A 22,499-nucleotide genomic window follows, 5' to 3' on the forward strand; every position below is an offset into this window, starting at 1 on the left:
GCCAACTGGTCTACCCCCGTCGGCACTGGAAAGCCGACGGGTCTACCCTGGTCGGCACGTGGGAGCCGACCGGCCTACCTCGGGCGGCCGGAACCGGACGCGTTGGCGACTCCCGGATGAAGACCCCGGCCCGATAGGCCGGCCCTCGGGGCGGGGGGAAAGGGCTGCCAAGTCTACCCCGTGGCGTCCGGCTTGGCCGCAGTGACCGGGCTGCCAGGTCTACCCCGGGAAAAGGCGGAAAAAAAAAAAGGGCGAGAGCCAGGCCCCCCTCCACGTCTCCGTCCGTCTAAACCCAGGTCACGTTCCCTATTAGTGGGTGAACAATCCAACGCTTGGTGAATTCTGCTTCACAAAGATAGGAAGAGCCGACATCGAAGGATCAAAAAGCGACGTCACTATGAATGCTTGGCCGCTACAAGCCAGTTATCCCTGTGGTAACTTTTCTGACACCTCCTGCTGAAAACCCAAAAAGCCAGAAGGATTGTGAGTCCCTGCTTTCACGGTCTGTATTCATACTGAAAATCAAGATCAAGCGAGCTTTTGCCCTTCTGCTCCACGGGAGGTTTCCGTCCTCCCTGAGCTCACTCTAGGACACCTGCATTACGCTTTGACAGGTGTACTGCCCCAGTCAAACTCCCCACCTGCCGCTGTCCCCGGAGCGGGTCGCGCGCTTGGCACCAGAAGTGAGAGCCCCCCTTGGGGCTCGCCCCCCCGCCTCACCAGGTAAGTGAAAAAACAATCAGAGTAGTGGTATTTCACCGGCGGCCAGGTCTTATTTTATACCTCTCATATCTCTTCACAGCGCCAGACTAGAGTCAAGCTCTGTCGCAAGAAGGGGATGACACACGATCAATATGATCAGTCAGAGCCAACTTTATTGTCTCTAAGATGTTCTTTTATACATTTGTGATTATATAACACTTACATAACATATGATTACTTTTGTTACAATTGGTTAATTGCTTTAATTAGCTCATGCATATTACAAAAACTAAGCTTATGGTTGGTTGGCATAAAACAAGTGAATCCTCCTTCGATAATCCCGAGAGATTCTCACACGCGGATTGCATCCTCATTTTTCTGACCACAATGTCCTGTTTACTTGCTTTTGCTGTGGATCAAGGACAGTGCAGACTCGATACATGACTATACATGGCTTTAATTCTAGTTAGCCTTTATATTGCTAACAGTTAGCCTTAGTATTGCTAACAGTAAGGCCTTGCATAGGCAATGCCCAATCATCGACATTTCCCCCGTTTTCTTTAAGAGCAATATAAGTACTAACACCTAAACGGTTAATAGTGTTTTCCATCATATGCTGAATACATTGCAGAAAGCAAGGCAATAGCAAAAATAAGAACAACAGCATGATTCCAACATAACAAAATGTTTTGAGTGATGATGATAACCATCCTGTAATGCCTAGACTAGATAGCCAGCTCGTAAATGCATCTCCGAACAGACTTGTTTGCTGTTGTATCAAGCCAGTATGTTCTTTTAGATATGAGATGCGTGAATGCTCTCACTATGATCTGATAGATTCATGCAACACATTCCTGCCAAATCTTGACATCCATGACCCTGTGCCAATAGCAAAAAATCTATGGCAGCACGATTTTGTAATACAGCATGCCTTAAACTAGTTTGATCTTGTAATAATTCACCTAAAATTTTTGTAGTAACATTGGCTTGTTTCTCTGTCCAACATGCTAAACTAGCTAATTCTCGTAAAGCATTTCCTGCAGCAGCACCAGGAAGAAATATTGACAAAGCTACTCTAGCAGCTTGACTTAAGAGTTCAACATGATCATTACTTCTAGTCTTTCGAATCTTTGCTGTTAAATTGGCAGTTAATGTAATGTTACGCAATTCTGCATATTTTGGAGCAAATATGGTTAAAGAACCTAAATAACAAGGCTTCCTGACAATTCCTTTAGGAATACCTTGCCAAGCTCGATCGCCACAAATCAAAAACACTCCTGGTGGTAAAGCATATGCTGATTCATTTTTCCAGATATATGTTCCTTTTTTATGTTTGGAAGAAGAGCGATCTCCCACTGGATACATCCTCTTATCCAACTCTGATGATGTATCATTATACCCACAATATCCCCAATAAGCATCATATGGATACCCTGGCGAAATATCAGGAGCATTGGATGGCCATGAATTAGCGCCGAATTGTATACATGTTGGCGTCCAATTTTCAGAAACATTGCCTATACTTTGAGAGCCTAGTAGATTCAATTCTTGTGGATCCCATGTCAATGTCTTATTCAGGCCAACTATTAATGCTAAAGCACATCTCCCAGCAGACATATCCCTGGTACACTTCCCAGTAGAATACCCTTTAAATGCAGACTCATCAAAACCAGGAATCCCTATCAGGCAAGTGCGAAAAGGGTCAGTAGCAGAAGCCATGGCAATACAAAAATCAGTAATACCAGTGTTATTTGACCAAGTAACCCACATATTCTGCCTTGGTGGTATAATCATTGTAGTAGTACAATTCATAAAACAGCAAAAATTAATACATTTATACATCATTTTCTCTTGTTTTTTATCCATCGCTTGCAGTAGCTTTGTATAATATGAGATTCTGCTTCATCAATGGTAAGTTGAACAAGACGATCAAAATCCCATCACCAATGAGCTAGATGTGATTGTTCAGGTGATTCAACTAATTCAAGTGCTCGATCAAGGGATGTAGCACCTGTAAAATATAAGAATGCTGGAATAGGATTCTGACTATCAAATTCTGTTACACAGCTATCGCAAAGCCAGTGACTCATTTCTCTACGACGAATAACATAATCACATTGACATCTACCACAATAAAATCGAATGAGTGCAGGACAATTAATATCATGACAATATGGACAAGGCCAATCTTCTGGCCCAAGCATATACGCATCTGTTAATATATCAAATAGAGAATGTAACTTTTCAAAAGTAACAGGTGCACTTCGAATGTGAACAGGGATACGATTAAAAATTTCTTTCGGCAGAGAAGCAATCTTGTCTTGCATTATAAGCTGTAACTTGTGCATAGTTCGACTATAATCTGACTCAACCCATGACAGCAACCTATGACGATGCGCTGCAAGCTGCTCTTGATTCATTTTGGTCAGATGACTCAACTACTGGTCGAATCCATCTGCTAGGAATCCAACGTGGGCCATCACCTGTTGATATACAAAAATAACCTCTTCCGATAAATAAAACATCAACAGGACCTTTCCATTCACCTGTTTGTGGCTCTTTATATAACACTCTCATAGCTATAGGACGTACAGATGTACCACCTTGATGTTTAATAATAGGTGGAACAGCTTCTTCTCCAAAAATGCAAAGATGATTTAATACAAATAACACCATATGCAATCTTTCTACAGGACTCCCTGATTTATGTTTTTGCAAATATTGTTTTAAGGTATGATTGGCTCTTTCTAGCACTGCTTGACCAGTTGGTGAATGCGGAATACCTGTAACGTGAGATATTCCCCATTGCTGACAGCCTGATTGCATTCCTTGACTACAATAAGCAGGTCCATTATCAGTTTTTAACACTTTAGGGACCCCCATTACTGCAAAACAAGCCAGTAGATGTTTTTGAACATCTTTCCATTTCTCACCAGTTTGTGCAGTAGCCCAAATCATATGGTTATATGTATCAATTGTAACATGAACATACTTCTGTCTACCAAATTCTGCTACATGTGTTACATCCATCTGCCAGATTTCATTACTTGCTAATCCTTTAGGATTTACGCCAAGACCCAAACCAAGACCTTGATTGATACTACTGCATATTGGACATGCTTTCACGATGGCTTTTGCGTCTGCATAGGGTACACCGAAAGCTTTCACCAAGCCTTTAACATTTTGATGAAATTGAGCATGTGATTCCCGAGCCTTGGCAAAATTAGATACTGGTGCAGATAGCGTGACCAATCGATCTGCTCTTGCATTACCTTCACCCAAACCTTGATCAAATTTGTGACTTCTGATATGCAATATACAATATTCCGCAGTTCTTAATTTTACCGCACGCCATAGTTCAAGCAACAACTCAAACAATCTACCATTTGACACTTGCTTAATCATTGACTCTTCAATTCGTTGAACAACACCTACTACATACAATGAATCTGACACAATATTAATTGGTACATCGAGCCATTTTTCTAAAGACCACACAACTGCACGCAGCTCCAATGTTTGGAGCGAATCATTATTTTCTGCGTACAAAAAGTTAGAATGCCATTTCCCATTAGAAATCCAGGTTGCAACAGCCTTTTGAGACCGTTTTCCTGCATCAGTAAAAACCGTAAGCGCATTTGCAATTGGACTTAATGACAATTTTGGTTTTGCTATCCAATGATAATTCTTCATCCAGACTAACACTTTATCTTTTAAAGGTGTAATCACAATTGATGACCCATTGCTTAGACAAGCACTAGCCAAAGCTTCACAATTCTGCATATACCATTCCAAATCTGCTTTTGCTATAGGCACATAGATAACTTCCGGCTCTCTGCCACTGATACTACATACACGTTGCCTACAAGTCTTTATCAAGTCTGCCAAAATCAAAATTTTTTGTTGTATTGTGGTTTTTGGTTGTAATGGTGGAAATACCCATTCTAAAACCCTAGTAAAGCTCAACAGGGTCTTCTTTCCCTACTGATTCTGCCAAGCCCGTTCCCTTCGTTGTGGTTTCGCTGGATAGTAGGTAGGGACAGTGGGAATCTCGTTCACCCATTCATGCAGGTCACTAATTAGATGACGAGATATTTGACTGGTTATCAGAGCACGAAGCTCTCTTTTCTGGGCTAAGTAAAGGTGGCCCCTCCACCTGTCACTCTTAATAGGTATAATACGTCATGTTTAGTAGTAACCATTACGAGATCCATTTTTGTCCCATTCGTAACTTATCCAGCTTTTAATTAACAACAGTCGGGTTAACAAGTGTTAACAGAACACGAAGGTGACTTAGAAGCAAACATATGAACAATATCAACAGATGTAAATAAAGCACGATTAGCCAAATGGCGTGCAATTCTAGATTGTTTTGATTTGGAAAGACAAAAGTCAGAGAGGACATTGAAATTCTTACTGTACCATTTCCCTCGAGCCCCTTTAGGGAAACCTACAATTGAACAACTATAGCATTAGTTAGCTCCTGTATTGGGGATGTTAGGTGCTAATATATCTGCACTTTTTCTTGGGCAGCATTTGCCAAGGAGTCTAAGTCGGCTTCGTATCGTATGGTGACATCTCCTACTATGGCCTTTTTATCTTTGACAAATATTAGGTCTGGCTTACATAAATTCTTAAATTTATCCTTTAGGTGGGGCTCTTGGAACACAAGCCATTCTTTCTTTTTGGCTTCCTCTGTTAGTCAATCCCATATTCCATTCTGCCATTTGATCCTGGCATCCTGGACAGCAGGACAGTACCCCATGGTATGGGCACAGTCTCACTGTCAGCAATACAGTGTCCACAGGATGCATTGTGGGCGTCTTTCCTACCTCTAGCTAAGAATTCTCTGGTACATTATGTGTTTGACCTTAACTGCAGTGCTGTAAGGAGCTTTGTATGGTGGAATCCTTGGTGGTGATTTAGCCAATTGTTACTAATACTATCATTGTCAAAATTTGTTGTTCCTCTACCTTGTGAGAGTAATTTGGCCCAAATCTTAACTTCATTCTTTCTCCAATCTCTAGGTTTAGGGTAAATATTTTTTTTTGGGGGGGGGGTCTTCCCATTCTGATAAAATTTTGTTATCTATTGTGGCCTCAGTTACAGTTAGAGTGGACCCTGGATCCCAGATGCGAGGAATCTTTTCCCTATTGCTACCAGCTCATATCCAAAGTTTCTCATATTCTTGTTCTGTATTTTCTCGCTTTACAATGGTTTTTATGGTTTCATCAGTAGATTGTGCCAATCTATGTAACCTCCTAACCTGCATACTGGGAATCAGTTTTGACAGTCTAATCAAACCTATACCTCCATTCGTGGTGCTTGAATAGAGGAAGGAGTCGCATGTGATAAGTGGTAAATGTAACCAATCCTTAACAGCAGTTCTAATATTCATAAAAATTGTTTCAAGGGTTGTAATTTTGACTTTTGCATGATCAGCACTGTACAGTAATCTGTGGATGGCATATCCTTTCAATTTATCAGGTTTTAGAGATGGTTTTAGGGGGGCTTTGCCAATTTGATTTAACCATCTTTTAACTTTTATCACTAATTCTGGTTTCTTAATTCCACTCCATGGGTCAATTTGGAGTCCTGGGTATTTTTCAGAATTCCTGGGTTCTATCATGTTTAGAGGAGTGCCATTAATAGTCCAAGATGTACTGTCATTAATTTTATATGAATCTTTGGTTGGTTCGATATAGAATCCATGGCATTTTTCTCCCTGTGTTTTAAGGCCATTGAGCTCACAAAAGGTTTCTAAAATTGCTGTGTCATTTTTCATGCCCTCCTAAGAGCTACTGACTAATACTAAATCATCTGCAAATGCCATTGCAGTAAAAGTTTTTGAATGAATGTGAAAACCATTTCCAGTTTTCTCTAATTTATTGAGTAGGGGATCCACACCTAAGTTGAACAAGAGAGGAGACATAGGATCCCCTTGTTTGACCCCTATTTGTATTTTAATAGGGTCAGATTGGCCATCACTTAACTTGATAGGGGTGTTGGTGTTTTGGTACATGTTTGCAATTAATGATACGATATGGTCATCAACACCTCTTTCTTTCAGTGTTGTAATTATGTGCTGATGACAAAGTAAAGATGTTATAATTACGGTCAGTGACCGAAATGATACTGTATCAGCCCAGTTGGTTTGTGTATCACCAGTCACAAACATAGCCCGTAGGGATAGTACCTAAACCAAAGCCCCCCTCAAGGCAATCAGCTTTCCTCAACGTTGCCTGTGAGCAAGGGCTTTGGACAGTGACTTGTAAGTACACTGTCCATAATTTGTTTCACCGTGAGATTGAATTTCTTCCCTTTGGCATTCAGAGCACTGGTCAGAAATCACATCGCGTCAACACCTGCCACGGGCCTTTGCAATGCTTTGTTTTCATTAAACACTGGGATTCCCCTGGTCCCCAACAGTTCCAAGCCGGCTGCAAGGCGCCGGCCGAGGCGGATGCTGGTCTGGGGACCCCCCCCGGGAACCCTCCCTGCAGACCCATTTCCCCTCTCTGTATTTTGATAGGGTCAGATTGAGCATCATTAAACTTGACAGGGGTGTTGGCATTCTGATACATAATTGATCATTAAGGGGAGAATATGGTCAGCAACAGGTCTTTCTTTCAATGAAAGCCAATATTCTTTCTAAATTTCTAACTACTGCGTGGACTAAGCGTTTGTGTTGGCTTAATTCTATTTTTGTTGTGAATGATCTTTGACACTCACCACAGCTAAAAGCTCCTACAGTTGCAATATTAGAATGATGGCATTTGGGAATATGGCATGCTATGCTATGATGGCTGTCATTTGTTCTGTTACACTTTGTACATTGGAACAGGAGCTATGAGTTCCATGTACTCTTTTCAGGAGGTCAATCAAAGTATTTATTTTTTGAACCCAATTGCCGCAGCACTGCAAGTTGGATTGTTGTCTGGCATTTTTATAATTGGAGAACTGCCTGTTGTTAAAGTACTCACAGGGCTGGGACCGGGAGATATGCAAGAAATAAATGATTCATCAGAGGACAGAGAATTCTCCTCCACTCCATTACAATGCGTTGTTACTGGGATATTTGGGGGGAGTTCCTCATACACATCTGGAAACAAACCCAAGTCAATATCATTGTTGGAATTTTGATCGACTGGATTTGCAGGTGTGATGCAATTTGAATGGAGGATCTCTAGTTTTTTCAACACCAAATTTGCATCAACCAAAGTCAAGATGTTATAATTACGGTCAGTGACAGGGTAAGTTCAACAGGAGTGAAAACTCAGAATCCCCATATTTAACCCCTCTCTGTATTTTGATAGGGTCAGATTGAGCATCATTTAACTTGACAGGGGTGTTGGCATTCTGATACATATTAGTAATTAAGGGGAGAATATGGGCAGCGACACCTCCTTCTTACAATGTTGTAATTATGTGTTGATGAGTCAGCCTATCAAAGGCTTTTGCCAGATTCACAAAAACTAATCCCAGAGGCTGATGTTGCTTTTTAGCATATTGGATTAATACCTGGGGCAGATTTCCGTTCTCTGCACAACCAGAGGATTTGATGAAACCTCTTGGTCTGGGGTTAATGGGACATGCTTTGTTTAACCTTGAAGTTAGAATTCTAGAAAACAGGACTGTTGAACCAATTGTAATAGGTCATTAAGTATTAATATCATGCGAGGGTTTGGGCATTTTTTTTTTTTTTAGCAATTAGGGTCATTTTACAGTCTTTTATCTCATCAGGTATTATGCCACTTAACAACCAGAGACTGAAGACTTCTCTAAGCTCCTTATAACCGGGGTGCATCTTAATGAGATCTTTGTTATTTTATCAGGCCCCACCACAATTCTCGTGCATTTCTTTAGCATTTTTTTGCAAACTCTGTTGCTGATATAATGGTTTTGAATGCTGAGTTATCTGCTCGTTGGTATCATTTAAATGCACCAAACCCTTGGAACAGTCCCATCCTTGTTTCCCATCGTGACTGAAGTCTGATGCGTTTCCTCTTTGGGGATGTGACACTGTAGGGACTCTATATCACCTCGTATAATATTAGCTGGTTTGCTCCCATTGGTGTGGGACAACCACTTGTACTATAAAAAGGTCCCTTTCTTTCTCAATCTTTTCTTCCTCTGTTCCTTTATTCCCAGGGGGTGCTTGTTGTTGGCATCTTGGTGGTTAGATGTATGGTGTCTGGGTTTCCCTTCAATGTCCCTGACCAAGAAGTATCTCAAGTGCTTATTGAGTGCTTTGTTCTTTAAATGCAATGGGTCTTTGTCAGCACTCCTTTAAAGGTCTCAGGTAGGATCAAGAGTTTACCAGATGCTTGCCACTCTGAGATAGTTTTGTGGTACTGAGATCTAACTGTTTCTTTGTTGCCTGACTGGGAAGCCAGTGTTTCATTGCCCAACCCATCTTTTAACTCACAGAATCAGCTGGGTGGGGAGAGTTCCAAAAAAATGTTCAAAGTCTTCGCAAATCCTATGTCGAGTGCCAGGAGCGCAGCAGTGAACTCTACAAGGTGGGGGCATCCCCGCCCAAAATGAACCCCCTTAAAGAACAGGCACTATCCCCCCCAAAAATAACTGACCCCCAAAGCACTGGGAGGGGGGGGGGAAGGTGCCTGAAATCGTAGGGAGGTGATCGGGGCAGAGAGGGGGGGGGACAAAAATCCTAGGTGTTCCCTAAACCCCATGGAGTTGATTGTTGGGGAGGGTCAGGGATCCCTGGAGGATTGAGGGGGATGGTTTTGGGGGTTCTGATGCCCCCCAAAGCCCCTGATACAGAACCCCCGGAATGGACTCAGATGAGGTTCCAGAACACGGCAGCCGCGGGAAGTTCCTGAGGGACCGCATGATCTGAATATGCTCGAGATTTGGGGATGGAACCCACCTGCCAGGGCATCCCCCTCCGACAGACCCCGAGACTGAACCCTGAGAACCCCCTGAGCCCCCCAAATGAAAAAAATCCCCCAAACGCAAAACCCATCCCAAGAAAACCAACCCTGGGTGTCCCCCACTGTGTGCTTTGGTCCCATCCCATAGTAGTTGGGGGGGCTCCAGGGGCATTCCCAATGGTGAAGGGGGGAAACCACCTCTCCCACCCCCCAAAAACAATGACAAGTGAATGGAAATAAAGGAAATTCAAGAAAAAGTAACGAAATTACAAGGTCTGGTTTCCCCTCCACACACTCCTGGGTCCCTCCCTGTGCCTCACTTTCCCCTTCCCATGCCTCAGTTTCCCTTTATTCCCTTTTCTGCCTCCGTTTCCCTGTTTCTGCCTCAGTTTCACCTCCCCGTGCCTCAGTTTACCCCCCTCCCCCTTGGTGAACAGAAAAGGGGGGAATGGATCTGTCTGTGGGGTCGGTGGTCGTTTATTCATCCCTGTGCATGGGGAGAGTCACCCCCCGTGTCCCTCTCCCCCCCGCTACGCCCTGGGGGAAAAAAAAAAAAAAAAAAGTTATCATGGCAACGGGGAATGCAAATGTGTCACACCCCCCACACACACACCCAAACCCCAACCCCCGGGTCCTCCTCCCCCCAGACCCTTCTAGGTCCCCTTTCCTCCCAGCCCCCTCCCCATTCCTAGGTCCCTCCCCATGCCTCAGTTTCCCCTCTCGTTGCCTCCCAGGTCCCCTTCCCCCCCAAAACTCACGCTCCGGGTGCAGCTCCAGGACCCTCAGGAAGAACTTGGGGGGGATTCGCCCCTCCCCGTCCCCCGGGCTCAGGAAAACCCCATTGGCCGAGCAGAAAAAGGGGATCCCAGCTAGGGGGGGGCACCGGAATGCCTCAGTCTCCTCCCTATGCTTCAGTTTCCCCTCCCCGTGCCTTAGTTTCCCTTTTTCTCAGTTTCCCCTCCCCGTGCCTCAGTTTTCCCATTCCTGCCTCAGTTTCCCCTCCCCGTGCCTCAGTTTTCCCATTTCTGCCTCAGTTACCCCTCCCCGTGCCTCAGTTTCCCCGTTTCTGCCTCAGTTTCCCCTTTCCTCAGTTTCCCCTCCCCGTGCCTCAGTTTTCCCATTCCTGCCTCAGTTTCCCCTCCCCGTGCCTCAGTTTCCCCGTTTCTGCCTCAGTTTCCCCTTTCCTCAGTTTCCCCTCCCCGTGCCTCAGTTTTCCCATTTCTGCCTCAGTTTCCCCTCCCCGTGCCTCAGTTTCCCCGTTTCTGCCTCAGTTTCCCCGTTTCTGCCTCAGTTTCCCCTTTCCTCAGTTTCCCCTCCCCGTGCCTCAGTTTCCCCCCTTTGTGCCTCAGTTTCCCCTCCCCGTGCCTCAGTTTCCCCTCTTTGTGCCTCAGTTTCCCCTCTTTCTGCCTCAGTTTCCCCTCCCTGTGCCTCAGTTTCCCCTCCCTGTGCCTCAGTTCTCCCATTTCTGCCTCCATTACCCCTCCCCGTGCCTCAGTTTCCCCATTTCTGCCTCAGTTTCCCCTCCCCACCCTCCCGGACCCTCACCCTCCAGAGCTCGGGTCCCATCGATGACAATCAGAACCTCTGAGTTCGTCCTTATCCCTTTCGGGGGGGGATTTTTGCGGTTAATTCAGCCTCTCTGTGATGTCACACCCGCCACCACCCCCACCCCTGTGACGTCACTCCTCACCTGCTCCCACCGGCAGCCCCTCCCCCCCCACCAGGTGGATGTGGTTCCGACCCATTGGGCGCAGACCCTCCTTCAGAATGGCTCCGAGGCAGCGGCGCCGCGTGCCGTGGGTAAGGGTGGGGGGCAGCGACCCGGGGGTCCTCAGGGGGGTCAGCTCCAGCAGTGGCACCTGGGACCCCCAGAAACACCCCCAAAATACCACCTGGAAACATCCAAAGACACACCTCCCCTCCCCCCAGGACCCCCAAATAGCATCCGGACCCCCCCACGTACTCCCCTGGACCCCCTGAGACCCTCAACCCCCCCCTCCCAAATACCCCCTGGGACCTCCAACCCCCCCAAACATCCCCGGGACCCCCAACTCACCCTCAAATACCCCGTGGGACCCCCGACCCTCCCCCAAATTACTTCAGGGGTACCCCCCAGCCCCCCCCTCGAATCCCCCCCGGGACTCCCCAACCTCCCCCCTAGACTCCAAATCTCTCCTCTTACCGCCCCCCCCCCCTCCCCCGAAGCCCCCTCCTCACCTCCAGGGAGTGCCCTTGGTTCGCACGGATGCGGCGGGGAGGGGCGGGGGGAGGGGGGCTGAGGGCGAAGCGCCCTTTGGGGTCCTCGACCACCGCCCGCATCAAATCCCCCTCCGAGACCCCCGCCAACTGGGGCAGGCGCAGCAGAGCCCCCACCTCCACGAAACCGTCTGAGATCCCCGGAGAGACCCCCACTCACCCAGTCAGGGGGGGCCGAGGGGGGGTTGAGGGAGGATTGGGGGGGCCCAGGGGTATTTGAGGGGGGTTGGGGGTCCCAGGGGTTATTTGAGGAGGGTTGGGGGTACCAAGGTGTTTGGGGGGGCGGGGGGGAGTCCCATGGGGTATTTGAGGGGGGGCGGGGGTCCCAGGGTGTTTGAGGGGGGGGGAGTCCCATGGGGTATTTGAGGGGGGTTGGGGGCCCCAGGGTGTTTCAGGGGGGGGGAGTGCCAGGGGGTATTTGAGGGGGAGTTGGGATCCTGGGTGGAATTCGGGGGGGATTGGGGGTCCAGAAATTATGTAGGGGGGGTTGGGGGTCCCAGGGGTTATTTGAGGAGGGTTGGGGGTACCAAGGTGTTTGGGGGGGCGGGGGGGAGTCCCATGGGGTATTTGAGGGGGGTTGGGGGTCCTCGGGCAATTTGGGAGTCCAAGAAAGCTTTTGGGGGGGGGAGGTTCAAGGGGGGACTGGGGGGGGGGGGGGTTGGGGGCCCAAGAAAGTAATTAGTGGGGGTTTCGGGGGTGCCAGGGGTTATGTGGGGGGGGTTGGGGGTCCCAGGGGTAAGCTGGGGGGGGGTCTAACGTACCCGGCCCCATTTCCAAACCCACATCCGCCGCTCCGTGACGCAAAACCCAACTGAGTGTCCGGGAAAGGCAGAACCGGAGAGGCTAGGGGGGAGCGGGGGGGTCGTGGGGGACCCCAGAACCGACCCCACCCCCCACGTGCCTCAGTTTCCCCTCTTTTTGCCTCAGTTACACACCTTCTCCCTCCTCCTCCTCCTCCTCCCTCCCCCCGAGGCCTCCGCCATCTTCCTTCCACGTGACCTTCCCCCTGGCCCCGCCCCTCTCTTACCCCGTGGGATCCCTCTGGAAGGGCGGGGGATGGAGAAGGCTCCGTGTGGGAAGGGGCGGAGAGGCGCTGGGGGAGCTGAGCTGGGACCTTCTGAGACCTCTCTCCCCTCGCTATGACCAGAGTCAGCAAAGTTTCCTGAGCCCTTGGAAAAGAGAGAGAAGGAATCGTGCTTCGGGAAGGTCAGGAAGGAAGATGGTGAGGATTCCTGGCTGATCAGCATCACCTCAGTCCCTGGGAAGGTGCTGGGGAATGCCTTCCTCCAGCCTGCTCCAGGCAGGGTTTGCTGATCCGGTGTGGGCAGGGAGGAGACGTTGTGCACCTGATCTTTAGACAGCCCTTTCACCTGGTTCTGCTGCTGTCCCATGAGAGCCAGATTGAGAAGACCTGGATTGAAGAGGTGAGAGATGAGGTGGCTGGGAAGTTCACAGAATCACAGAAGCATCCGGGTTGGAAAGGACCCCTCTGAGATCATCAGCTCCAAACCCTGGTCCACTCCCCCCGTGGTTCCCAGCCCATGGCAGTCAGTGCCACATTCAGTCTCTGCTTAAAAACCTCCAGGGATGGAGAATCCCCCCTCTCCCTGGGCAGCCGATTCCAGTGCCTCAGCACCCTCTCTGGGAAGAATTCCTTCCTAATATCCAACCTAAACCTCTCCCTTAAGGCACAGCTGAAGCCTCTTGTCCCCCTGAGAGCTGCCTGGGAGCAGAGCCCGACGCCCCCCACCCCTGGCTCCAGCCTCCTTTCAGGAAGTTGTAGAGAGTGATGAGGTCTCCCCTGAGCCTCCTCTTCTCCAGGCTGAACTGAGTTCGGGACCCCTAAGTGTGGGGAGGACCCAGGAGTTCGGGACCCTTAAGTGGAAGGGACCCAGGAGTCCCCATTTCCTCCCAATTTTCCCCCCATTTCCTTTGTTTTCCCCCGTTTCTTCCCCATTTGCCCCATTTCCTCCCCTCCTAATCCCATTTTCCCCATTTCCTCCCCTTTTTCCCTCGTTTCCTCTCCATTTCCCCCCATTTCCTCCTCTTCCTATTCAGTTTCCTGCATTTCCTATTCCTTTTTTCCATTTCCTCACTATTTGCTTCCCTCCCAACCCCATTTTCCCCCATTTCCTCTTCTTTCTTCCTTATTTCCTCTCCTTCCTACCCCACTTCCCTATTTTCCTCCCAATTTCCCCCATTTCCTCCCCTTTCAAACTCATTTCCTCCCATTTTTCCTTCCCTTTCCTCCCTTTTCCCCCATTATCTCCACTTCCCGTTACAATTCCTTCCTGTTCCTACTCCATTTTTCCCTTTTTTAACAAAAAATTTGACTCATTTTATCCCCTTATGTCCCAAATCTATTTTGTCCCAAATCACTGCAAAATCACCCACCCACCACATCACCCACCTCTTCAATCCAGACATCCCCAGTCTGGCTACAACAGGACAATGGTAGAGCATGGCAAAGGGCTTGCTAAAGGCCAGGTGCACCCCATGCCTTTCTGTCCCCTGCCCACTCTGCTTCAGCAATCCCCTCTTTGTCCTTCACCTGCAGAACACAGCACCATTCACAGAATACCAACCCTTTGAAATGTCCAAAGGCAAGGGTCTCATGTCCTTGCAGAGGAGCCCTCTGGATTTCCTCACACTGGAGTTAGAATTCTCTCCCTTGGAGGTGTGGGTTATTCAAGGGGTGGACTTGATCTCAGAGGTCCCTTCTAACCCAGACGATTCTATGATTCTATGATAAAATTAGTCATAGAATCACAGAATCATAGAATAGGCTGGGTTGGAAGGGACCTCAGAGATCATCGAGTCCAACCCTTGATCAGCTACTGCCACAGTCACCAGACCATGGCACTGAGTGCCACATCGAGTCGCTTTTTAAATGTCTCCAGGGACGAAGAGTCCACCCCCTCCCCAGGCAGCCCGTTCCAATGTCTGATCACCCTTTCCGTGAAAAAATTCTTTCTAATATCCAATCTGAACTTCCCCCGGCACAATTTAAGACCCTGCCCTCTTGTCTTGCTGAGAGTTGCCTGGGAAAAGAGACCAACCCCCGCCTGGCTCCATCCTCCTTTCAGGGAGTTGTAGAGAGTGATGAGGTCTCCCCTGAGCCTCCTCTTCTCCAGCCTCAACACCCCCAGCTCCCTCAGCCTCTCCTCATAGGATCTGTGTTCGAGTCCCTTCACCAGCTTGGTTGCCCTCCTTTGGACCTGCTCCAGCACCTCAATCTCCTTCTTGAACTGAGGGGTCCAGAACTGGACACAGGACTCAAGGTGTGGCCTCACCAGGGCTGAGTACAGAGGCAGAATCACCTCCTTGGACCTGCTGGTGACGCTGTTTCTGATACATGCCAGGATGCCATTGGCCTTCTTGGCCACCTGGGCACACTGCTGGCTCATGTTCAGCTTCCTGTCAATCCAGACTCCCAGGTCCCTTTCTGCCACTCTGTCCCCAGCCTGTAGCACTGCATGGGGTTGTTGTGGCCAAAGTGCAGGACCCGGCACTTGGAATGTTGAACCTCATCCCATTGGAGTCAGCCCATCTCTCCAGTCTGTCCAGGTCCCTCTGCAGAGCCCTCCTGCCTTCCAGCTGATCAACACTTCTCCCCAGCTTGGTGTCATCAGCAAACTTGCTGATGATGGACTCAATCCCCTCATCCAAGTCATCAATGAAGATATTGAACAGGACTGGGCCCAGCACTGATCCCTGGGGGACACCACTAGTGACCGGCCACCAACTGGAAGCAGCCCCGTTCAGCACCACTCTCTGGGCCCGGCCCTCCAGCCAGTTCCTAACCCAGCACAGGGTGCTCCTGTCCAAGCTGTGGGCAGCCAGCTTTCTCAGGAGGATGCTGTGGGAGACGGTGTCAAAGGCCTTGCTGAAGTCCAGGTAGACCACATCCACAGCCTTCCCCTCATCCACCAGGCGGGTCACCTGATCATAAAAGGAGATCAGGTTGGTCAGACAGGACCTGCCCTTCCTAAACCCCTGCTGGCTGGGTCTGATCCCCTGTCCATCCTGCAGGTGCTGTGTGATTGCACTGAGGATGATCTGTTCCATAACCCTGCCAGGCACTGAGGTCAGGCTGACAGCCCTGTAGTTTCCCGGGTCTTCCTTCCGGCCCTTCTTGTGGATTGGCGTGACATTGGCCAACTTCCAATCATCAGGGATGTCCCCAGTGAGCCAGGACTGTTGGTAGATGATAGAGAGAGGCTTGGCGAGCTCTTCTGCCAACTCTCTCATCACCCTTGGATGGAGTTCATCTGGTCCCATAGACTTGTGGGGATCCAAGCAGCTCAGTAGATCACTGACAGTTTCCTTCTGGATTGCAGGGGGGGTGTTTAGATTCTTGTCTCCTATAGGCTCCAGAAGCCAGCTGTCCTCAGGATAGCCCGTTTTACTGTTAAAAACTGAGGCAAAGAAGGTGTTAAATACCTCAGCCTTTTCTTCATCTTTGACAATTACATTCCCGTCCATGTCCATTAAAGAATGAATGTTTTCCTTGCCCCTCCTTTTGCCACTGATGTATCTGTAGAGGGACTTCTTGTTATCCTTCACAGAGGTGGCGAGATTTAGTTCAAGTTGTGCCTTTGTGTCTCTAATTTTTTTCCTACATAACTTAACTGTATTCCTGAATTCCTCTTGAGTAGATAACCCTTTTTTCCATAACCATTAGGCCCTCTTCTTAATCCTAATTTCCTTCAAAGTCTCTCTGTTGAGCCAGAGTGGTCGTCTTCCCCGCCGGCTCGCCTTTCGGCACACCGGGACAGCTGCTCCTGAGCTTTCAAAACTTGCTCTTTGAAGAATGTCCATCCCTCCTTGACCCCTTTGTTTTCAAGGGCTGTTTCCCAGGGTATGCTCTGGACTAGTCTTCTGAACAGGCCAAAATCTGCCCTCCGGAAGTCTAATGTAGAGGTTTTATTGACAACCCCCCTTGTATCCCTGATTATTGAGAACTCTATTATTTCGTGATCACTAAGTCCCAGACGCCCACCGACCACCACATCCCTCACCAGCTCCTCTCTGTTTGTAAAGAGTAGGTCAAGTGGGGCTCCATCCCTGGTAGGCTCATTAACCAGCTGCATCAGGAAATTATCCTCAATACACTCTAGGAATCTCCTAGACTGCCTCCTCTCTGCTGTGTGGAATTCCCAGCAGATGTCCGGCAGGTTAAAGTCACCCACGAGAATAAGGGACGACGATTTTGAAACATGTGCCAGCTGCTTGTAGAAGAGTTCATCACCCTCATCCTCCTGGTTGGGCGGTCTGTAACAGACTCCCATCACAGTATCAGCCTTGTTGGCCTTCCCTCTGATTCTGACCCACAGGCACTCCACCTTATTATCACCTACTTCAATTTCTATGGAGTCAAGAGACTCTCTAACATACAGGGCTACCCCTCCACCTCTCCTACCCTGTCTGTCCTTTCTGAAGAGCCTGTAGCCACCCATTGCAGCACTCCAGTCATGGGAGTCATCCCACCACGTTTCCGTGATAGCAACTACATCATATCTTTCCTGCTGCACGGTGGCTTCCAGCTCTTCCTGTTTGTTGCCCATTCTGTGTGCATTGGTGTACATGCACTTCAGTTGGGCTGCTGGTTTGTCCCTTAACTTGCACTGTCCACCCTTGGGCTCCTTTCCGGAGAACCTTGTTTCAACCCCTTCCCCCTTCGAACCCAGTTTAAAGCCCTCCTTATTGGACCCGCCAGCTTGTGGGCTAGAGTCCTTTTTCCCCTGTTAGGTAGTTGCAGTCCACCTGGTATGCTGAAATTCATCCCATAGTCAAAAAACCCAAAGTTCTTCCGGTGGCAGCAGTCCCTTAGCCACCTATTGATGAGATATGTTTTCCTGCTCCTCTCCTCATTCGTCTGCTCTACTGCAGGAACTGAGGTGAACACCACCTGTGCTCCTGATCCACCAACTCATCGACCCAGGGCCTTGAAGTCCTTTTTAATCGCCCTGGTACTTCTTCCATTGATATCGTCACTGCCAGCCTGGACTACCAGCAGTGGGTAATAATCTGAGGGTCGAATTAGTTGAGGGAGTCTCTTAGTAATATCCCTCACCCGGGCACCAGGAAGGCAGCAGACCTCTCTGTGGGATGGGTCAGGTTGACATATAGGTCCCTCAGTTCCCCTCAGAAGGGAGTCACCAACTACGACTTCTTCTTTTCTTTGTGGGTGAAGTTTTAATCTGACTGCTAGACAGGGGGCGAACGGGAGACCTTCTGGACAGATCGTCCTCTTGTCCATCCTCTTGTCTGTCCTCCTCTTGATTCTCTGGGTCTAGGGCCTCATATCTGTTCTCTGTGGGCACCTGGGGGGATGGTGGGGTTTGGGGGAGAATTCTTTTGCCTTTCCGGTGGGGGACCTGTTTCCATTCTCCCCTATCCACCTGGTCTGCATCGGCTGCCTGATAGGAGGAGGGGCAGGGCTTCACCATCTCCTGTTGCATTTCTATTGCAGTCGAAAGGGTGTGACTCCACCAGTCAGTTTCCCTTTCGCTGTCCCTAATACTTCTCAGTCTCTCCACCTCCTCCTTAAGCTCTGCCACCATGCTCAGCAAGTCATTGACCTGCTCGCATCTCACACAGAGCTTATTTTCACTGTCCGCCGGTGCTAAGACGAGGCTTAAACATTCTGCACAGCCAGAGACTTGAACAGCTACGTCCATTTTTTTGTTCCTCTTAAGGGATTCTGTCTGTATGGACACACCCTTCTTCTCGACAGCAACAGTTTTTGCTTTTTTGGAAACCATTGTTATCTGTGCCCTCCTGCTCGCTCTAATTAGTCGGAACTCTAATCTAATTAGTCAGAACTGGGTTGGAGATCATTAGCTTAAGTCATGTTGAGCCCAAAAATCTATCACAGTTTAATGCTGGGCCAGAAATTAATCAGATTACAAATGCTCTCTATTAATCCCCCCTCCCCTCCCAGATAAAGAAAGGAGAGAGGATAACGGAGAGAGACTGATGGGTTGGGAACTAAACTACACAGCTTGAAATGAAATTGTAATGAAAGAAAGGAAAAATTTCTAAATCTACACAAATAGACAGGAAAATTGATAACACATTCCTGCCCCCTTCTCCCCCAATAACTCTCACGTCACCACCGAGGCTGCAGGGCAGCCCTGGGAAAGTCCAGCCTGGACTCCTGGACTCAGCAGTGCTCGGGAGCTGGAGGCAGGAACACAGAGATTCAGGCTGGCACGGATCAGGAACACAGGCAGAGGAAGGGATGGAATCCTACCAGGATGCTGAAGCAAACAGGGAGAGGAGAAGGGAAGGGAGCATCACAAAGCCCTGGTGGTGGCTGTGGAGATGCCCCAGGCCTGGAACTGGATGGGATTGTGTCACAGAATCATGGAATGGGTTGGGTTGGAAGGGTTAAAGATCATCTAGTTCCAACCCAACCCATTCCATGATTCCACTCAATTGAAGCCAACCCGGCCCCTGTCCCCATGGAACTCACTTCTTAATCCCCCCATGCCAGTATTGAAGGCCACATCACAACTGTGGTTCTTAAGCAGCTCTTACCAAGAATGAACCAGAGAGCAACACTAATCCCAGCTCAAAAGCCACAGATCACATACCCTGAATACCAAAGGTGCAGAATGATCTCTTTAATTTCCAACCCTGTGAAATTTCCAGAAAAATAGTTCGATTCCCACTCATCAGAGCCATCTGGGTACCCTTGCACTGAAGCTGAAATTCAAGGTATTCAGGCAAATCAGCTGAACTGTGAACTGCACTCTAGCTGATTAGCTTAAGCCCCTCGTTGGGTGCCAATAAATCTGTCAGGGGATCCCACGGCTTGTCCTGGGACTCCAGCATCAGAGAGAAGAGCTGGGGTTTGCCTCACCACTTCCACTCCTTTCCCCTCCATCCCTCTCACATCATGGAGTGCAGGTGACCCCCCAGCCAGCCCAGGTGGGCTTGGGAGGAGAACAGAGCTGTCCCGTCCTGCAGCTCTGGGCCAAGGCCCTGTGAGACATGGCAGGTCCCCCCACTGCGAGTGGGTGAGTGTGTGGGCACCGGGGACCGGGGCTGCCCACCCCAGGAGGCAGCAGCCAGGGACCCAGCCCCATCACAGCATCCCTGGGCAGGGACCCTCCCTGCCCCCCCTGCCAGCGCATCCCTCACTCCGGCGTCCCGGGGCCCCCTCCCTGTGCTGCCCTCCCTCATCACACCCTCAGCCCTGGGGCCCACAGGGCTCAGCAGTGTCCTAGCCTTGAGCAATGGCTGCTGACACCCCTGGCAGCTGGGCGGAGGGCTCAGAACACAGGTACCCATGGACATTCCTGCCATGACACGTGTGCCTGGCTCTTCTGCCCCCATCCCATGCTCAGAATGGGATGGGAGCTCTGCTGGGTCCCCCCCTCCCTCCCCATTTGACACTCTTTGTCTATCTGTCCCCTCTCTGCCTGGCAGCAAGAGGCCCAGAAGCTGCAGTTTCTGTCCTCCATCTGCAGCATCAGCAGCCCACACACCACTGTGTGGGTCTGGCTCTACTACTGCCAGGAGGAGTTGCTGGAGATCATCAAGGTGAGGGGATGGACAGCAAGGCTGAGGGGGGTCAGAGGCAGCAGCACAGCCCTCAGGGCAGGGGAGACCTTGGCTGGGCAGGGGGATGGCCAAGAACACTGCTCCAGCTCTCTGTTCTTGGGGATGCTCCAAAGACACCAGGGTGGCCCAACTGGAGCCAGGACTTGGACCCAACACCACTTGTAGGTCCCTGGGCCAGCCTGTGGCTCTGGGATGGGCACAGCCCTTCCCACCACAGAGCCTGGGACCTCTGGGTGCTGACTGGGGAGGGGGTGCCATGGTGAAGCCTCCCGGGCTCTGCCAGCCCCTCGGGCTCCTGCTGAGCAAAGGAGACTGCCCCATCCTGACCTGTCCCACCCCACTCTGCTCCCCAGGAGCTGCTGGAGGAGAAGCCCATTGGCCTGGACACCACAGTGAAGCCATCACCTCCATGGGCTACCTGCCCCAGCCCCCAGTTTGGTCCCCCTGGTGCCCAGTGGCCCCAGCAGCACAGGGCCCAGGAGGGGGCATCCCCAATTCCTTGATCCAAGAAGGAGGCAGACGCTGGGTGTTCCCTCCAGAGATGATTGTCAATGCCATGGCCATTGAGATGCCCCCCACAGCATGGGGATCAGCCCAGATCTCCAAGCCTTGGGTCTGTCTCCTCCTTGCCTGCTCTGAAGAGCATCTCTCTGTCCCTGCAGCAGAGAGGGGCAGCCTCCTGCAGGCCTGCTTCTCCAGCATCTTCTGTGTGAACACCCAGGGCCCTGAGGCTTTCCTCTGCTCCAAGGGATGCCATGGGTTTGTCCAGCTTTGAGGACAACTCTTCCCTTTCCCTTTCAGGGAGAGGAGAAGGGTGAATAGAGAGCACCTGACATTCCTTTAAGTGCTGGCCCAGCCTTAAACTGTGACAGGGATGAACCACAGGGAGTTCCCCAGGACTGAGACCCCTTCCTGGGCACACTCACAGCTGCCCCCATGCCCGAGGCTTCCAGGGCTGTCCCCAAGCCTCTGATCCTCAATGTCCACACTGGAAACGATGCTGCAGAGCTGGGACACAGCACTGGTGACTGCTCCACCCTGGTTCTGCAGAACTTCTCCCAGCTCTGGCCTCAGCACAGGGAACCACCCCCCCAAGCCTGCCCAGCTCCTGGTGCAAGGAGGGGGACAGAGAACATTTTATGGAGCAGATCATCCTGGGGGCAATCACACAGCACCTGCAGGATGGACAGGGGATCAGACCCAGCCAGCATGGGTTTAGGAAGGGCAGGTCCTGTCTGACCAACCTGATCTCCTTTTATGATCAGGTGACCCGTCTGGTGGATGAGGGGAAGGCTGTGGATGTGGTCTATCTGGACTTCAGCAAGGCCTTCGACACCGTCTCCCACAGCATCCTCCTGAGAAAGCTGGCTGCCCACAGCTTGGACAAGCGTACTCTGCACTGGGTTAGGAACTGGCTGGAGGGCCGGGCCCAGAGAGTGGTGCTGAACGGGGCTGCTTCCAGTTGGCGGCCGGTCACCAGCGGTGTCCCCCAGGGATCAGTGCTGGGCCCAGTCCTGTTCAATATCTTCATTGATGACTTGGATGAGGGGATTGAGTCCATCATCAGCAAGTTTGCCGATGACACCAAGCTGGGGAGAAGTGTTGATCAGCTGGAAGGCAGGAGGGCTCTGCAGAGGGACCTGGACAGACTGGAGAGATGGGCTGACTCCAATGGGATGAGCTTCAACAAGGCCAAGTGCCGGGTCCTCCACTTTGGCCACAACAACCCTATGCAGCGCTACAAGCTGGGGACAGAGTGGTTGGAGAGCAGCCAGGCAGAAAGGGACCTGGGAGTCTGGATTGACAGGAAGCTGAACATGAGCCAGCAGTGTGCCCAGGTGGCCAAGAAGGCCAATGGCATCCTGGCATGTATCAGAAACAGCGTCACCAGCAGGTCCAAGGAGGTGATTCTGCCCCTATACTCAGCCCTGGTAAGGCCACACCTTGAGTACTGTGTCCAGTTTTGGGCCCCTCAGTTCAAGAAGGATATTGAGGTCCTTGAACAGGTCCAAAGGAGGGCAACCAAGCTGGTGAAGGGACTCGAACACAGATCCTATGAGGAGAGGCTGA

At 50.1% G+C, this 22,499-nt stretch overlaps 1 protein-coding gene and 2 long non-coding RNA genes across 5 annotated transcripts; 1 reads left to right on the forward strand and 2 right to left on the reverse strand.

Moving 5' to 3' along the window:
* The first annotated feature begins 297 nt into the window (after positions 1 to 297).
* Positions 298 to 17,330, forward strand: LOC115600259. Its single transcript, XR_003988883.1, has 3 exons — positions 298 to 391; positions 9,873 to 9,877; positions 17,320 to 17,330. It is a non-coding gene; the product is annotated as an uncharacterized LOC115600259 (long non-coding RNA).
* Positions 401 to 19,916, reverse strand: LOC115600258. The gene is made up of 3 exons (XR_003988882.1): positions 19,906 to 19,916; positions 14,915 to 14,924; positions 401 to 771 (listed from the first exon to the last, which is right to left on the reverse strand). It is a non-coding gene; the product is annotated as an uncharacterized LOC115600258 (long non-coding RNA).
* On the reverse strand, positions 10,059 to 12,855 carry TRPT1 (tRNA phosphotransferase 1). Of its 3 annotated transcripts, XM_030468590.1 has the most exons (7): positions 12,791 to 12,855; positions 12,617 to 12,698; positions 11,817 to 11,986; positions 11,290 to 11,458; positions 11,145 to 11,201; positions 10,358 to 10,468; positions 10,059 to 10,136 (listed from the first exon to the last, which is right to left on the reverse strand). In XM_030468590.1, exons 1-7 carry the CDS (start codon positions 12,836 to 12,838, stop codon positions 10,081 to 10,083), a joined length of 693 nt encoding a protein of 230 aa, XP_030324450.1. In that variant the 5' UTR covers positions 12,839 to 12,855; the 3' UTR covers positions 10,059 to 10,080. The 3 variants fall into 3 exon arrangements, with proteins under 3 accessions (XP_030324450.1, XP_030324451.1, XP_030324453.1); XM_030468591.1 differs by lacking the exon at positions 11,145 to 11,201; XM_030468593.1 differs by lacking the exon at positions 10,358 to 10,468.
* Positions 19,917 to 22,499: the final 2,583 nt, after the last annotated feature.

The sequence above is a fragment of the Calypte anna genome, unplaced genomic scaffold (assembly GCF_003957555.1).
Source record: "Calypte anna isolate BGI_N300 unplaced genomic scaffold, bCalAnn1_v1.p scaffold_183_arrow_ctg1, whole genome shotgun sequence".
NCBI lineage: Eukaryota > Metazoa > Chordata > Aves > Apodiformes > Trochilidae > Calypte > Calypte anna.

Coding starts and splice junctions, on each gene's coding strand:
- TRPT1 (XM_030468590.1), bottom strand. CDS start 12,838: ATGGCGGAGGCCTCGGGGGGAGGGAGGAGGAGGAGGAGGAGGGAGAAG. Junction 12,699..12,790: donor GGAGGAGGAGGAGGGAGAAG/GTGTGTAACTGA, acceptor GCTCCCCCCTAG/CCTCTCCGGTTCTGCCTTTC. Junction 11,202..11,289: donor GGGGCTGCCGGTGGGAGCAG/GTGAGGAGTGAC, acceptor CCCCCCCGAAAG/GGATAAGGACGAACTCAGAG.